The 17,944-nt window shown below is 44.5% G+C and overlaps 1 protein-coding gene across 1 annotated transcript in view; it reads left to right on the top strand.

Moving 5' to 3' along the window:
* LOC121280035 (rhotekin-like) overlaps window positions 1-17,775 on the top strand; it is a 131,194-nt gene extending 113,419 nt beyond the window's left edge. The window contains exons 7-8 of the mRNA XM_041191667.1: window positions 10,154-10,248; window positions 17,643-17,775. Coding sequence (XP_041047601.1) covers window positions 10,154-10,248; window positions 17,643-17,656 — 109 coding nt within the window. The 3' untranslated portion in view covers window positions 17,657-17,775. The remainder of the gene's footprint in view (window positions 1-10,153; window positions 10,249-17,642) is intronic.
* Window positions 17,776-17,944: the final 169 nt, after the last annotated feature.

Genomic DNA, 17,944 nt, shown 5'->3' on the forward strand with positions numbered 1-17,944 from the left:
CTATTAGCTTTCCTAGTTACCTGCATATTAGCCTTTTGTGATTCATGCATTAGGACACCCAGATCCCTCTGAATCTCAGTGCCCTACAATCTCTTACCATTTAGATAATATGCTTTTTTTATTCTTCCTGCCAAAATGAATAATTTCACGTTTTCCCACATTATAGTTAATTTGCCAGATCTTTGCCCACTTACTTAACCCATCTATATCTTTTTAACCTACTTACTTAACCTACTTACCTACTTACTTAACCCATCTATATCTTTTTGTAGCCTCCTTATGTCCTCTTCACAACTTATTTTCCTACCCTATTTCTACCTTTGTGTCGTCAAAGAATTTAGCCACCATCCCTTTGGTCCCTTCATCCAAGTCATTTAGATAAATTGTAAAAATTGAGGTCCTAGCACTGATCCCTGTAGCACACCACTTGTTACATCTTGCGAACCATTTACGCCAACTCTCTGCTTCCTGTTAGCTATCCATGTCAATACGTTACCCCCTCCACCATGAGCTTTTATAATCCACAATAAACTTCAATGTGGCACTTTATCAAATTCCTTCTGGAAATCCAAGGATAGCACAACCACCAGTTCCCCTTTATCCACAGAATATGTGACTCCTTCAAAGCATTCCAAGAAATTGGTTAAACAAGATTTCCCTTTTACAAAACCATATTGACTCTGCCTGATTGTCTAGTATTTTTCTAAGTGCCCTGCTACAATATCTTTAATAATAGCTTCTAACATCCTCCCTATGACAGACGTTAGGCTAACTGGCCTGGAGTTTCCTGCTTTCTGTCCACCTGAACTTGCTCGAATCTAAGGAATTTTGGAAAATTAAAACCAATGCATCAACTATCTCACTAGCCACTTTTTTTAAGATCCTAGGATGAAGTCAGCCACAGCTCCAACAATTAGCTCAGTACCACTTCCCTGGTGATTGTAATTTTCCTGAGTTCCTCCCTCCCTTCCACTTGCAGCAATTTCTATGATGTGACTTGTGTCCTCTATAGTGAAGACTGATGAAAAATACTTTTTCAATTCACCTGCCATCTCCTTTTTTTCCATTATTAATTCCTCAGACTCACTTTGTTAACTAGTTTCTTTTTAAAATATCTCTAGAAACACTTACTATCCATCTTTTATATTACTGGCTAGTTCTCTCTCGTACTCTAATTTCTCCCTCCTTATTAACCTTTTAGTCATTCTTTGCTGTTTTTAATATATTTTTTTATTCATTCACGGGATGTGGGCATCTCTGTCTAGGCCAGCATTTATTGCCCACCCCTAATTGCCTTTGTTCAGAGGGCATTTAAGAGTCAACTAATCTTCTGATCTGCCACCTGTCTTTGCACAATGCTTTTTCTTTATGTTTGATACTGTAGCTTTTCTAGTTAAATCACGGATGGTGGGTCCTCCTCTTGGAATATTCTTTCTCATTGGAATGTATCTATTCTGAGTATTTTCAAATATTTCCTTAAATATCTGCCACTGAACATTTATTGATCTATCCCTTAACTCATTTGCCAGGTTGCTTTAGCAAACTCTGCTTTCATGCCCTCATAATTGCGCTTAGCTTTGGAACCATTCTTGTGAATCTTTTCTGCAAACTCCCTCTGATGCCTTCACATCCTTCCTACAGCATGGTGTCCAGGACTGGGTGCAATCCCCCACTTGAGGACAAAACAGTGTTTTATAAAGGTTCACTGTAAGATCCTGGCTTTTGTACTCTCTACTCCGATTTTTAAAGCACAGGATTCACTTTCTCAACCTGCCCCGTCACCTTCAGTGATTTGTCTACATACACCTCCCAGTTCTTCTGCCCCTTTTTGAATTGAACTCTTTTATTTTCTCTGCATGAAATTTCATTTGCCATTCCCCCAAAACCTTGTCAAGCCATGTGCTTCCTCTGCCTGTTTCTCTCTGAGAAGGGAGAATGATTTGGAGTCTTTTTGGTTCACGGTGATCCAATTGATGTTGTTCTTTTTGGAATGTCGCTCTTGAGATTATCCACGAGTATTCAAACATTCCATGTTGAAAGATTTAAAGTTTTCTTTCTTTGATTACAAAGTTGGTGATCCTGCAGGCCATGGATCCCCAGCCAGGAGAGAGTGACACAGCCCATTTTTTGGGCACCTTTTCTAGCCCCTTCCTTGTTTGGGATGAGCAGAGGGTATCCTGAAGAGGGCTGCTCAGTTACAGATGCTGCTGCCCAAAGACATCTCAGTTCCAACACAGATGTCCAGTGACCTTTATGTATCTGTTGCCTGTGTGCAGATTCTTGATGTGGGACTCCCAGATTCTCAGCCCTGTCTCCATCACCAATGCTCCATCGCCACAGGACTTGGCAAGTGGACTTGGTAGATGTTTGTGAGTGACTTTGCTTAACGTGGGCACCTTAGGAGCTGTCATTGTCTACACGATCTCGATGGGTTGGTCATCAGATTTAGGTGGCATGTCGAACCACGGTGAATGGGGCTGTTTTGCCACTGCAGCCTTCACCTGTCTTCGCAGCCAATGAGATGCGCAGCCTTCCTTTACATGTTCTGCCGTTGAAGACCTTTTGGATCATGCATTGTCTGGAAGCACCCCTGACCTTATTGCCATGGGCGGCCTTACAGGATCAACGAGCTCCCAATGGCATCGTTCAAGGGTTTGTCGGAGTACCCAAGCCTCTCCACCACCAATGTAGTATATCTTTAAGTTGATTTGTCCATAATCTTTATCCATTATCAGACAGGATATGATGTCATATGTCACATGATATGGGATGGAATTTTCCCATCCTGCCTGTGGCGCAGCATCTCATGGGAGCCAAAAAATTGGAATTCCCCCGACGTGAAAACAGTTTGTGATTCTCCTGATGCCGGGTTAATGCCAGACCGAGTGCCCAGCTGACCGATGGAGGGAACGTTCATTAAATCTGCTGCTCGACAGAATCACCGCCACCCTCCAATCTTGTGTCACGCCAGAGGGAAATCACACCGGTCGGAATCACGTTTGAAAAAGGAGGGTGTGCAGTGGTCAAACCTCACTTTGCCTGTGTCTTCAAGGTAAGTGCTACATTCACCGCCGACCTGCCACAGTGTGCGCCGCTGCCATTATGATGCCAGTGGAGTGCCACACTGCTGCGGGTGTAGGATTGGACGGTTCCCGCTGGGTATCTTCGTTGTCCTAAAGGACAGCACTGCAGCGGTACTCAAGCAGTGCTGAAAATTCAGACAGAGGCCAGCAGTTCAACCGGGGGCAGGGGAAAAGGATAACAGACACACTGGGGGCAAAATGGCAGGAAGGCATTGAGAGGCATTGAGGAGGACGGGGAATGATGGAAGGCAGAGGGGAGACCGAGGGGTGGGAAGCTGGACCTTGACGAGGGAAGCTGAAAGGCTGTCAAACGGGGTGAGAGCGAGAACACGTGTATGAATGGGAGGGGATGCACACAGACTCGGCCATAGGAAAGGGTGGGGGACAGTGTGTTAGTGTGGCACAAGAGGAATTGGTCGCACTCATAAGAGGAAGTGTTGGAAAGGGAGACAGTGTAGTCTGAGGGCAATGGGGAACTTGTTGAAAGTAAAGTACTTGGTATGGGGCCAAGAGGTCAGATTGAGAGAGTAGAGACAGTCCTGGGGTTTACAGTCAGGAGTGAGAGAGTAGAGACAATCCTGGGGTTTACAGTCGGGAGTGAGAGAGTAGAGACAGTCCTGGGGTTTACAGTCGGGAGTGAGAGAGTAGAGTCAGTCCTGGGGTTTACAGTCGGGAGTGAAGAGTAGAGACAGTCCTGGGGTTTACAGTCAGGAGTGAGAGAGTAGAGTCAGTCCTGGGGTTTACAGTCGGGAGTGAGAGAGTCAGTCCTGGGGTTTACAGTCGGGAGTGAAGAGTAGAGACAGTCCTGGGGTTTACAGTCGGGAGTGAGAGTGGAGTCAGTCCTGGGGTTTACAGTTGGGAGTGAGAGCGTAGAGGCAGTCCTGGGGTTTACAGTTGGGAGTGAGAGAGTAGAGTCAGTCCTGGGGTTTACAGTCGGGAGTGAGAGAGTAGAGTCAGTCCTGGGGTTTACAGTCAGGAGTGAGAGAGTAGAGACAGTCCTGGGGTTTACAGTCAGGAGTGAGCGAGTAGCGACAGTCCTGGGGTTTACAGTCGGGAGTGAGAGTAGAGACAGTCCTGGGGTTTACAGTCAGGAGTGAGAGCGTAGACACGAAACAGTGATGGGTCTTGGGCTCAATGCTGCCTTCTTGAGGGTTCTCATAGAATGGAGGAGGAGAAGGGACAGGCGACGCTGTGCTTGGCTTCAGGAGGAGGCCCCACCTGAGGTCCAGGGTCAAGGGGAGCCACAGCAAGAATATGAGGATAGACCCAGAGCACAGAGGCGACGTGCTGGACCTCGGGTCTACTGAAGAAGCCTCTCCTATTTGCAGATGAGTGAGAGACACTGCCCCACACGTCTGTGCTTGTCCTGAGCTCTGGTCAATCACATCTGCCACATTCTATGGGAGGACCTAATGCCCTGTGGAGTGGGAGGCTATCCCCCACCAGTGGCCTTGATGGTCACCATCATGAGCAATTTCTTGGCCTGTGGGTCATTCGAGGGACTCACAGGGGACCTGTGCAGCATCTCACCGTCCACCACACATCAATGCATCAAGGAGATAACAGATGCTCTCTACAGCAATGCACATCACTGTGTGAGATTTCCACTCAATGAAGATAACCAGGCTGTGAATTTCAGTGGGTTTGCAGATATCTCGGTGCAATTGACTGTACCCAGGTGGCTTTGAGGGCTCCATAGCAGCAGCCCCTAATATTTATCAACTGTAAAGGGTTCCACTCCATCAACGTTCAACTGGTGTGTGATCTTCAGAAGCACATTATGCATGTCTGTATCAGGTACCCTGGGAGTTGCCATGACTCCTACATCCTGAGTCACTCCCAGGTGCCTTACAAATTCAAGAGGCCTGAGTGTCTACAGGGATGGCTGCTGGCGATAAGGGGTACCACTGAAACGCTGGCTCATGACACCCATGTGTTGGTCTCAGAGTGCCTCAGAGGAGAGGTACAACATGGCTCACAGCTCCTCATGGTCCCTAATCGGGCAGACCAGTGGCATTCTGAAGATGAGCTTCAATGTTTGGACCACTCAGGTGGAGCAGTGCACTCCCAATAGACTCTCTCACATCCTTGCTGTGTGTTTAACGCCCTTCACTACCTGGTGCTGCAAAGGGGGGATCCCTTGCCAGAGGGTGAAATGGAGGAGGATGAGAAAGAGCAGGAGGAGCAGAAACCTGAAGAGGCTGTTGAGGGTCAGCTTACGTGGGATGATGTCATCAAGGAAGAAGCACGAGGTGGGAGACATGCCCGTGACACTTTAATTGGTACCAGATTCCAGGAGGAATAAAGTGAAAGCGAGGGGAGATGGTGTCATTCCTCCTGTACCTTAATGCATTTTCATTGTATTGAAAGGGATGTCCAAGCAGTCACATTGAGAGCACGTTCAGCATTCAGAATTGCACTTTCCACCCTCATGATTGACCAGGCCATGACCTCTAAGAAGGTCAGCAGTGCCTCCTGTGTGCGCTTGTTCTGGGAAGTGAAAGTTGACACGACAGTGAGAACGTTGCAGCAACTTACCTGCTGCAGTCATCGCCACATTAATGAGAAATGAGATCAGCCAGTGAGATGGTTGGAGATATCTTCCTCCCATCCAGGTCTTGTCCTTTGGCACTGCCACTGAGGTGACACAACTGCTGCTAATCCTCGAGGCTGCCGAGCTTCCCTCACACAACGGTGAGCCGTGAGGAAAAAGGGTTACAAACACATTCATCACACACTTCCATTAGAGATTTTAACACATCTCCCTGACATCACAGTGAGGTTGACAGTGAGTATCTCACAGGGAGACTGTCACTGAGTGGGAGAATGGCTAAACCTCAAAATAAGAGGATTCAAACATACATAATGACAACACCTTCAGTCTCGACCAAGCCGTTCATATAAACACAAATGTATTTACAAAAGTGCAATATTTTTACAGTGGTTACATACCTGTGACCTGTAAGTGATTTCAATATTTCTTAATTTTCCTAACACTACCATTATGCCTGGGTACAGCCCCGACATCCACAGCAGAAGGGGAGGCAGCCTCCTGACTGCTACGCCCTGACATCTGTGATGTCCTGTGGTGGTCTGAGGCCTGGAGGGCCCCGGCCTGATGAGAGTCACCTGCTCAGGGGCAGAAGAGCCCTCAGCAGCCTGAGAAACTGGAGTGGATGGGGTCACAGGCAGACGGGGCTGTGAGTGGCTGAACCCCCTTGGAGTGTCCTGAGAGGAGGCCCCCGGGGTGTCCCGTTGATGCTGACCCTCCCTATGGATGGCCAAGGGCCCCACCCTGACTCTTGCAGGGGATGGTGCACTTGGAGCGAGGTCAAGGTGCCTCATCCCCATGTCACCCACATCCTGAAGGCACCCTCCAGGATGTGTGGCCATGGAGTACAAGGCTGAGTGCAAATCCGGCAAGACCTGCTGGACCAAGGTGTCCATGGTGGTTGCCTGCCTTCCCATGGTGACCTCGAGGTACTGGCAGGTCAGAGCCACGACATCAGACAGAACGTGGACGGGCTCCTCCATCCTTCGCTCCAGTCTGCTGAGTGACTGACGAATCTCTGCCTGATGTTCTGCCGCTTGTCGTTGCATTTCCAGCATTGAGTTGGTGGCCACTTCCTGAGGCTCATCATCTGATTCGGACCAAGCGGGTAGTTGGTCTCCAGCAGCCCTCCGTGTGCCAGAGACCTGGGCTGTCCCGACCTTGTGGAGACAGCTGGGCTGGAGGGAGTGAGATATATGTGCTCGGGTGATGGTTAAATATGGTGCCCAGACCTTCAACCCTCATTGAGTAACGGCAGAGCCGACAAATCAGTTCCTGACCTGGCAAGTTGCAAAGACTGAGAGATTGCACATGATCTCATATTTGTGTGGGAAGTAATGTGAGTGCCTGTAACCATGTGACATGAATCTTTTAAATTAGAGTATGAGAGAAATATCAAAACAGATTAACTGTGTGTCAGTCCTCTAGAGAATGGGTATGGGAATTAAGAATAGAAAACAAGGAAATAGCGGAGGTGGTGAACAGGTTTTTTGTGTCTGTCTTCACTGGAGAAGACTTAGAAAATTTCCCAAAGATATTTGAAAATCAAGGGGTGAATGGGAGAGAGGAACTTAAAACAATCACCATCACCAGGGAAAAGGTACTGGGGAAACGATTAGACCTAAAGGCTGACAAGTCCCCAAGACCAGAGGGCCTGCATCCGAGGGCCTTAGAGGAAGTGGTTGCCGAGATAGTAGATACATTGTTTATAATCTTCCAAAATTCCTTAGATTCTGCAAAATAGCTAATGCCACACCTTTATTCACAAAAGGAGGGAGACAGAAAGCAGGAAACTACAGGCCCAGTTAGCCTAACATCGCTCATAGGGAAATTGCTAGAATCCATTATTAAGGAGATTATAGCAGGATATTTAGAAAGTCATCATGTGATCAGGCAGAGTCAACAACTAATTTATCAGAGGTTTTTGAGGGAGGAAACTGGATGTGGTGTGTGTGGATTTCCAACAGGCATTTGACAAGCTGCCACATCCAGTTTGTATGACACAAAATAAAACCTCATGGTGTAGGGGGTAACATAGTAGCACGGATAAAGGGTTGGTTAGCTAACAGGAAGCAGAGAGTAGGCGTAAATGGGTCTTCTTCATGTTGACAGGCTGTAACTAGTGGAGTGCCACAGGGATCAGTGCTGGAGCCTCAATTATTTACAATCTATACCAATGATTGGATGAAGGGACTGAGCATATGGTACCCGAATTTACCGATAACACCAAGATAGGTAGGAAAGTAAATTATCAAGAGGAGGTAGAGATTCTGTAAAGGAAAGGCAAGTGCAGGATAATCAAGGAAAACCAGCATGGATTCATCAAGGGAAAATCATGTTTAATTAACTTGCTGGAGTTTTTTGAGGAGGTAACAGAGAAGGTTGATAAAGGCAGTGCTGTTGATGTGGTGTATGTGGATTTTCAAAAGGCATTTGATACAGTGCCACACAACGGACTTGTGGGTAGAATTCTAGCTCATGGAATAAAAGGGAAAGTAGGCACTTGGATAAGAAATTGGCTGAGTGACAAGAAACAGAGAGCAGTGATAAATGGTTAGGATTAGTGTTCCTCTCCGCAGATGCTGCCAGACCTGCTGAGTTTTTCCAGGTATTTTTATTTTTGTTTTGGATTTCCAGCATCTGCAGTTTTTTGCTTTTACCTTAGTGATAAATGGTTGTTTTTCAGATTAGAGGAAGGTTTGTAGTGGAGTTTCTCAGGGGTCAGTGTTGGGACCCTTGCTCTTCCTGATATATATTAATGATCTAGACTGTGGTGTACAGAGATTATTTCAAAATTTGCAGATTTGAACTTCAAAATGACATAGACATGTTGGTGCGCAGACAAGTGGCAGATGATGTTTAATGCAGAGAAGTGTGAGATGATTTGTTTTGGCAGAAAGAATATGATGAGACAGTATAAAATAAAGGGAGAGTCTCTAAAGGAGATGCAGGAACAGAGGGAGCTTGGTGTATACGTAAATAGGTCATTGAAGATGGCAGGGCATTTTGAGAGAGCAGTGAATAAAGCATATAGTATCTTAGGCTTTATTAATAGGGGCATTGAGTACAAGAGTAAGGAGGTTATGTTGAACTTGTAAAAGACACTAGTTAGGACTCATCTGGATGGAGTACTGCATCCAGTTCTGGGAACCATACTTGAGGAAGGATGTGAAAGAATTGGAGAGAGTACAGAGGAGATTCACAAGAATGATTCCAAGGATGAAGAACTGTAGCTATGAGGATAGATTGAAGAGGTTGGGACTGTTTTCCTTGGAGAAAAGAAGGCTGAGACTTGATTGAGGTATTCAAGATCCTGAGGGGTATGGACAGGGGAAATAGTGAGAAACTGTTCCCACTCAAGAGAACATCAAGAACTAGAGGGCCAAGATTCAAAATAATTGGCAAGAGGAGTAAATGTGATGTGAGCAAATCTTTTCACCCAGAGGGTGGCTGGAATCTGGAACAAACTTTCTGAAAGGGGCCGTGGAGGAAGGTTTGATTGAGGTATTCAAAAGGGAATTGGATTGTTACCTGAAAAGAGAGAATGTGCAAGGTTACAGGGATAAGGCAGGGGAGTGAGACTAGGGAGAATGATCTTTCACAGAGCCAGTGCAGACTCGATGGGCTGAATGGCCTCCTTCTGCACTGTAAAGATTCTGTGAATTTATCACTTTGTTTTAAATACTCTTCATCTGTGGATTCATGTTTGAATTATGTTGATTTTTGTTGGTTTGTTACAGTAAAAGTCGCAAAGAGTGCATCTTGTCCAGTGGTTTTCTTTGGCGAGATGGGAATTCCTTTCCCTTTTTTAAAGCTATTGGTCTCTATTGCAATCGTAACAACACAAATCTCTGATGTTGGCAGGACAAGTGAGAAGGAATGTGGGAATTTGAACACGGAATAGGAAACAAAAGCAGGGAAGTTATACAAAACCTTTAGAAATCACTGATTAGAGTTCAGCTGGAGCACTGTGTTCAGTTCTGGATTCCACACCATGGAAAGAATATCAAAGTTTGGAAAAGGTGCAGAGAGGATTTATTGGTGTGTTACCAGAGTTCAGGGACTTCAGTTGGTACAGATAGAGCATTGCTAAGGTTAAAAAAGGAAAAACTGTTTCCATTAGTGGGGTAGTGGTTTTGGGGGAGGGGGTCAGTGGTGAGGTGGTGGGGAGTGGGGGCAGTGCGGGTGCGTCGTCACTAACTAGGAAACACAGACTTAAGGCAACTTGCAAAGGAGGTGAAGCGGAGACGAGGAGAATGCTCCAACTGAAAGGGCAGTAGTTGTAGTTTCAACAGTAATTTCCAAAAGGTGTAGGATATATACTTAGAATGGGAAGAACATGGGATTTGGGTTCATTCAATAGCAGTCAACACAGGAATGAGGATTGTTCTGTGCTTCTTGGGACTGTGCATTTTCATGGTATTGGGGCATTGCCAGTTTGTGTTCTAGGGAAACAGTCGTGGATTCGATTAAATTCCTTTGTGCACCTTGTTTCTGATTTGTTTCTGTATAATTGCAGGGGTCCTAAATATCATCTCTTGGCTCATAGCAGCCTCTCTCTCGCAGCAATCCACAGCAGTTTCTGGACACAGAGTCTCAGTACTGTAGGAAATGGTATGTATAGTCTTTTACTGTGCCTCTCTCTCTCTCTTGATGTCGCTATGTGTCTGTCTCGTTTTCTCTCTCTCTCACTGTCTCACTCTCTTGCTCTCTCTCTGCCTCATTCTTATGCATGCACATATTCATATTGTTTTTTTTCTCTCTCTTTCCCTTATAGAGGGTTGCTCCTTTTGGTTACCTCTCTATGGCAGTGTGTGTTGCCAACTTGCTGCCCAGCCTCACTGTATGACCCAATGTATGATTTCAAGCTTTTTAAACCTGCAGGTGAGTGGACTCAGACACAGTCAGCCTGATATACTGGCTGGTGAAAAATTGCTCAGAATTACTCAACAGTTTGTTCAACAGCACTGTCCAGATCACTAAGAAACAGAAATGCAGATCCTGACTCCAAATAAGTGTAGAATCAGAGTAGGAGGCCATTCAGGCTAACCTGCCTGTGTTGGCCCTTTGGAGAATCTATCCAATTAGTTTCACTCATTCCTTTGGGCAATCGATTTTTTCCCAAGTATTTATCCAATTCCCCTTTGAAAGTTAGTATTGAATTATATTACTTATTTTAATTATATATTAAATGAATAAGGCAAAGGAATACACAATAAATGTGAGGATACTGAGAGGTGTAGAGGAAGTGAGGGACCTTGGAGTGAATGTCCACAGACTCTTGAAGGTAGCAGAACCGGTCGATAAGGTGGTTATGAAAGGGGAGAAGGGCTGAACTGGTTCCCCTGTATTCAGCCTCCTTGGTTAGTCATAGCAAAGGTTTAAGTTTCTTTTTCACAAGGAATTGTCTTTTCCAAATGGGAATATATTTAACTATTTAAGCTGTGAGCACTGAGGAGCTAATCAAACAAGGCTTTCTTGAGTGAAAGAAAGAGCAAATTTATTAACCACTAAACTTAGAAAAATAATTTTAAAAGTGATGCCACACACATGGCAGTCAGAAATGCCGTTGTGTCCTTTGATTGTCCGTGAGGAGTAGATTTTTAAACATTGTGGCCGATTTGGATTAGTTGGTTTCAGGGATGTGGTCAGAGGTATGAGATGTTGCAATTATTACGAGATCTCAGTTCACTGGTAGATTTCTAGTCAGTTAACTTCCAAGCCAGTTAATACACTTGTTCCAAAAGAGGAGAGGGAGAGAGCTCAGATTTCAGCCTGTTTTCTCTGCTGGTCTTTCTTACAATCTCGCTGCAGCTTGGCCTGAAATAGAAATATAGAAACTAGGAGCAGGAGTAGGCCATTTGGCCCTTTGAGCCTGCTCTGCCATTCAGTATGATCATGGCTGATCCCATTGTGTATTTCCAAGGAGCTTTGAGTGGGTCTGTCTGTGGCAGCCATTGTTTCAATATCCAGCACTTAGCATTTTAATGCCTCTTCCTCAGACAGTGGTGAGTTTCGATGGATCTGTGAATTATAGGGAATGTCCCTCTTTTCACACTCCCCTGAGGGTGACTTGTTTGTTTTCTCCCTTCATCTTGGAAAGTGGTTTTGCATTTTTAAGTAGTTTTGTTCTGTCTCATTTCAAATTGCAAAATTTACCATCAGTCAAAAGTTTGAAAATCATAAACAACAACAGAAATGCCTGGAAAAACTCAGCAGGTCTGGCAGCATCGGCAGAGAAACGTCAACTTTGTTCTTCTCCGCCGATGCTGCCAGACCCGCTGATTTTTTCCAGGTGTTTCTGTTTTTGTTTTGGATTTCCAGCATCCGCAGTTTTTTGTTTTTATCTTTGAAAATCATAACCTTGTGGAATATGGAATGCCCCGATATAAACCTTGCTCTAGTCCATTACAGGCAGAGTCAGGAGGATTCATAATGGGGAATAGAGAAATGGCAGAGACGTTAAATGATTACTTTGTGTCTGTTTTCACTGAGGAAGATACAGGAAATCTCCCAGATTTAGAGATCCAAGGGGCTAGGGAGAATAAGGAGTTGAAGGAAATTAGTATAAGTCAGAAGGTTATGTTGGAGAAATTAATGGGACTGAAAGTTGATAAGTCCCTGGGACCTGATATTCTACATCCCAGAGTATTGAAAGAGGTTGCTATAGAGATAGTGGATGCATTGGTGATCATCTTTCAAAATCCTATAGATTCTGGGATGGTTCCTGCAGATTGGAAGGTAGTTAATGTCACCCCACTGTTTAAGAAGGGAGGGAGAGAGAAAACAGGGAACTACAGACCTGTCAGCCTTACACCAGTAGTGGGGAAAATAGAAAATCTATTATAAAGGGTGTGTTAAATGGATACTTGGATAATCATGATCTGATAGGGCACAGTCAGCATGGATTTGCAAATGGGAAATCATGTTTGATGAACTTGTTGGTGTTTTTTTTGAGGATGTTACTAAAAAAATTGATAAATGAGAGTCGATGGATATAGTATACTTGGATTTTCCGAACGTTTTTGATAAAGTCTCCCACAGGAGGTTGATTAGCAAAATAAAAGCACATGGGATAGGAGACAATATACTGGCATGGATTAAGGATTGTTTAACAGGCAGGAAACAAAGAGTAGGAATAAACGGATCATTCTCGCATTGACAGGCTGTGATTAGTGGGGTACCGCAAGGATCAGTACTTGGGCCCCAGCTGTTCACAATGTATATCAATGATTTGGTTGTGGGGACCAAATGTAATATTTCCAAGTTTGTGGATGATACAAAACTAGGCGGGAATGTGTGTTGTGAGGAAGGTATAAAGCGGCTACAGGAGGATTTGGACAGACTTAGTGAGTGGGCAAGAACATGGCAGATGGAATATAATGTGGAAAAATGTGAGGTTTGTTCGGAGGAGTAGATGTGCAGAGTATTTCCTAAATGGTAAGAGATTAGAAATTGTAGATGTACAAAGAGACCTGGATGTCCTTGTCCATAAGTCACTGAAAGCTAACATGCAGGTGCAGCAGGGAATTCGGAAGCTAATGGAATGTTAGCCTTTATCACAAGAGGGTTTGAGGACAGGAGCAGTGAAGTCTTGCTTCAATTGTATAGATGCTTGGTTAGAGCGCACGTGGAGTAGTGTGTGCAGTTTTGGTCCCATTACCTCAGAAAGGGTATTATTGTCATAGAGGGAGTGCAACAAACGTTCACTAGACTTGTTCCGGGGATGGTGGGAGTGTCTTATGCAGAGAGATTGGGGAAACTGGGCCTGGATTCTCTAGAGTTTTGAAAAATGAGAGGTGATCTCGTTGAAACCTACAAAATACTTAACGGAATAGACAGGGTAGATTCAAGTAAGATGTCTCCTCAGGCTATAGTTATAGTCATAGAGGTCTACAGCACAGAAGAAAACCCTTCAGCCCTTCGAGCCTGCGCCGGTCAAACAAGTACCTATCTATTCTAATCCCATTTTCCAGCACTAGGCCCATAACCTTGTATGCCATGGCATCGCAAGTGCACATCCAAATAATTCTTAAATGTTATGAGGGTTTCTGCCTCTCCCACCCTTTCAGGCAGCGAGTTCCAGATTCCCACCACCCTCTGGGTGAAAAAATTCTTCCTCACATCCCCTCTAAACCTCCTGCCCCTTACCTTAAATCTATGCCCCCTGATTATTGATCCCTCCACCAAGGGCAAAAGTTCCTTCCTGTCTACCCTATCTATGCCCCTCATAATTTTATACACCTCAATCATGTCCCCCCTCAATCTCCTCTGCTCCAGGGAAAATAACCTCAGTCTATCCAATATCTCCTTATAACTAAAACTCTCCAGCCCAGGTAACATCCTGGTAAATCTCCTCTGCACTCTCTCTAGTACAGTCACATCCTTCCGATAATGTGGATTCCAGAACTGCACGCAATACTCTAGCTGCGGCCTAACCAGCGTTTTATACAGTTCCACCATAATCTCCCTGCTCTTATATTCTATGCCTTGGCTAATAAAGGCAAGTATCCCATATCCCATATCCCATATGCCTTCTTAACAACCTGTCCCGCTACCTTAAGGGGCTGGTGGACATGCACACCAAGGTCTCTCTGATCCTCGGTACTTCCCAGGGTCCCACCATTCATCGTGTATTCCTGTGCCTTCTTTGTCCTACCCAAGTGCATCACCTCACACTTAACTGGTTTAAATTCCATTTACCACTGATCAGCCCATCTGACCAGCCCGTCTATATCCTCCTGTAATCTAAAGCTATCCCCCTCACTATTTATCACCCTACCAATTTTCGTGTTGTGGTTGGGGAGTCTAGAACCAGGGGACAATTTCAAAATAAGGGGGAAGCCACTTCGGCCCGAGATGAGGAGAAATGTCTTTAATCAGAGGGTTGTGAATCTTTGGAATTCTCTACCCCAGAGGGCCATGGAAGCTCAGTCATTGAGTATGTTTAAGATAGAGATTGATAGATTTCTGATTAACAATATTTTAAATGGTTGTGTGGGTAGAAGGCATTGAAGTGGCCGAACAGCCATGATCATATTCAATGGCGAAGCAGGCTATATGGGCTGAATGGCCTTCTCCTGTTCCTTCGGCTAGTCTAGTTTTGTTTCTGGTCAATGGAAACTCCCAGGATGTTGATGTGTTCCACAATATTCACAAAGCTGCAATCCTACCTCAAATTACCTCAAGCACACTTCCAACTCTTTCACAGACCGCTAGCTTCACTAAGCTAACGCTGCCCCGAGTTTCTCAGAACTCCAATCTACCAGCTACACCAAGCTATCAAGGGCTTCTTCTGAGCCTTAACTGCACCAGAGAGATCCCAGGGCTTTTCTGTGAGTTGCAAACCATACGAGGTCCAAACTGCAACTTTCAGCTGCACCAAATGAATCCCAGGGCTTCTTGAGGCCTGACTGCCTGGAGCCTGCAAACAGCAGCACCTTTTCAGTATGAAGCCTCTTCCCCTGCCGCAGAACACTCTAATAAATTGAAACCAGAGACCCTTCCTAAGCTCCACTCATCTCCATGATGTCGTAGCCTTTCAGGCATCACTGAATGCTTTCAAATTAAGCATAGCTCTAACTAGCTCTAAAGCCCAGCATTTTAGTTATGTTACCTTAGAACCATAGAACACTACAGCACAGAAAACAGGCCATTCGGCCCTTCTAGTCTGTGCTGAAATATTATTCCGCTAGTCCCGTTGACCTGCACCCAGTCCATAACCCTCCAGACCTCTCCCATCCTTGTATCTATCTAATTTATTCTTAAAACTTAAGAGTGAGCCCGCATTTACCACGTCAGATGGTAGCTCGTTCCACACTCTCACCACTCTCTGAGTGAAGAAATTCCCCCTAATCTTCCCCTTAAACCTTTCCCCTTTCACCCTAAAGCCATGTCCTCTCATGTTTATCTCTCCTAATCTAAGTGGAAAGAGCCTACTCGCATTTACTCTTTCTATACCCCTCATAATTTTGTAAACTTCTATCAAATCTCCCCTCATTCTTCTACGATCCAAGGAATAAAATCCTAACCTATTTAATCTTTCCCTGTAACTCAACTCCTGAAGACCCAGCAACATCCTAGTAAATCTTCTCTGCACTCTCTCAATCTTACTGATATCCTTCCTGTAGTTAGGCGACCAGAACTGCACACAATACTCCAAAGTTGGCCTCACCAAAGTCTTATACAACCTCACCATAACATCCCAACTCCTATACTCAATACTTTGATTTATGAAGGCCAGTATGCCAAAAGCTTTCTTTACAACCCTGTCTACTTGTGACGCCACTTTCAGGGAATTATGTATCTGAACTCCCAAATCCCTTTGTTCCTCCGCACTCCTCAGTGCCCTACCATTTACTGTGTATGTCCTACCTTGGTTTGTCCTTCCAAAATGCAACACCTCACACTTTTCCTCATTAAGTTCCATCTGCCATTTTCTGACCCATTTTTCCAGTTGGTCCAGATCCCTTTGCAAACTTTGAAAACCTTCCTTGCTGTCCACAATGCTTCCAATCTTAGTGTCATCAGCAAACTTGCTGATCCCGTTTACCACATTATCATCCAAATCATTGATGACAACAAACAACAATGGTCTCAGCACAGATCCCTGAGGCACACCACTAGTCACAGGCCTCCAGTCTGAGAATCAATCATCCACTACCACTCTCTGTCTTCTTGCACACAACCAATTTCGAATCCAGTTTACAACCTCTCCATGGATACCAAGTGTCTGAACCTTCTGAACTAACCTCCCATGTGGGACCTTGTCAAAGGTCTTACTAAAGTCCATGTAGACAACATCCACAGCCTTTCCTTCATCTACTTTCTTGGTAACCTCCTCGAAAAACTCTATAACGTTCGTTAAACACGACCTACCACGCATAAAGCCATGCTGACTATCCTTAATCAGCCCTTGGCTGTCCAAATAATTATATATCCGATCTCTCAGAACACCTTCCAACAATTTACCTACTACTGACGTCAGGCTCACTGGCCTGTGATTACCTGGTTTACTTTTGGAACCTTTTTTAAACAACGGAACAACATGAGCTACCCTCCAATCCTCCGGCACCTCACCCGTGGCTAAGGACATTTTAAATATTTCTGCCAGGGCCCCTGCAATTTCTACACTAGTCTCCCTCAAGGTCCGAGGGAATATCATGTCAGGCCCGGGGGATTTATCTACCTTTATTCGCTGTAAGGCAGCAAGCACCTCCTCCTCTTTAATCTCTATATGTTCCATGAAACTACTGCTTGTTTCCCTTCCTTCCTTATACACTATGCCAGTTTCCTGAGTAAATACTGATGCAAAAAAACGGTTTAAGATCTCCCCCATCTCATGAGGCTCCACACATAAACGACCACTGTGATCTTCAAGGGGACCAATTGTGTCCCTTACTATCTTTTTACTCTTAATATACTTGTAGAAACCTTTCGGGTTTACCTTCACATTATCTGCCAAAGCAACCTCATGTCTTCTTTTTGCCTTCCTGATTTCCTTTTATAGTATTTTCTTACATTTTCTATACTCTACAAGTATCTCATTTGCTCCTTGTTGCCTATACCTGATATACACCTCTCTCTTCTTAACCAGATCGCCAATATCCCTTGAAAACCAAGGTTCCCTATGCCTGTTAACTTTGCCTTTAATCCTGACAGGAATATGCAAACTTTGCACTCTCAAAATTTTGCCTTTGAATGCCTTCCACTTACTGAATACATCCTTGCCAGAAAACAACTTATATCTTCACAACAACAATCTTCCCAGAGCTAAGCATTACCTTTAAAATATTAACATGAACTAGATAACTGTCACAAAAATCCATACTCAAAACGTAATCCGATTAGTTGAGCAGATTCACACCAGCTTTTCTTAACTAATCCATATTTATCCACCTGACAGTGAATTTTGTCCCAGATTATTGTTTCTGGAAACTTGCCCAACACCATGTTTACACTGACTGGCCTGTATCCGTTTAATTTGTTGTGTTTGTTTTGTGTTACAGCAGATGGTGGGTGAACGATACAACTGGACCAAGATGTATTGTGTCTTACAAGGAACAAGCCTCCTCTGTTACTATTCTCCAGAGGAAGTGGAGGCCAAAGTGGATGCTGCTTTCACTATTGCCATAAATAAGGTATTTTTGAATAGAATTTCCTTGGGAGCTTTTGAAACATTTCCTGTCGCCCTGAAATGGTGTAAATAACGCTTGCTTCTCTACACCAAGATTTTCAACAATTTTTTTTATTATTCGCTCATGGGATGTGGGCGTCTCTGGCTAGGCCAGCATTTATTGCCCAGCCCTAA

This window comes from Carcharodon carcharias, chromosome 1 (genome assembly GCF_017639515.1).
Source record: "Carcharodon carcharias isolate sCarCar2 chromosome 1, sCarCar2.pri, whole genome shotgun sequence".
NCBI classification, from domain to species: domain Eukaryota; kingdom Metazoa; phylum Chordata; class Chondrichthyes; order Lamniformes; family Lamnidae; genus Carcharodon; species Carcharodon carcharias.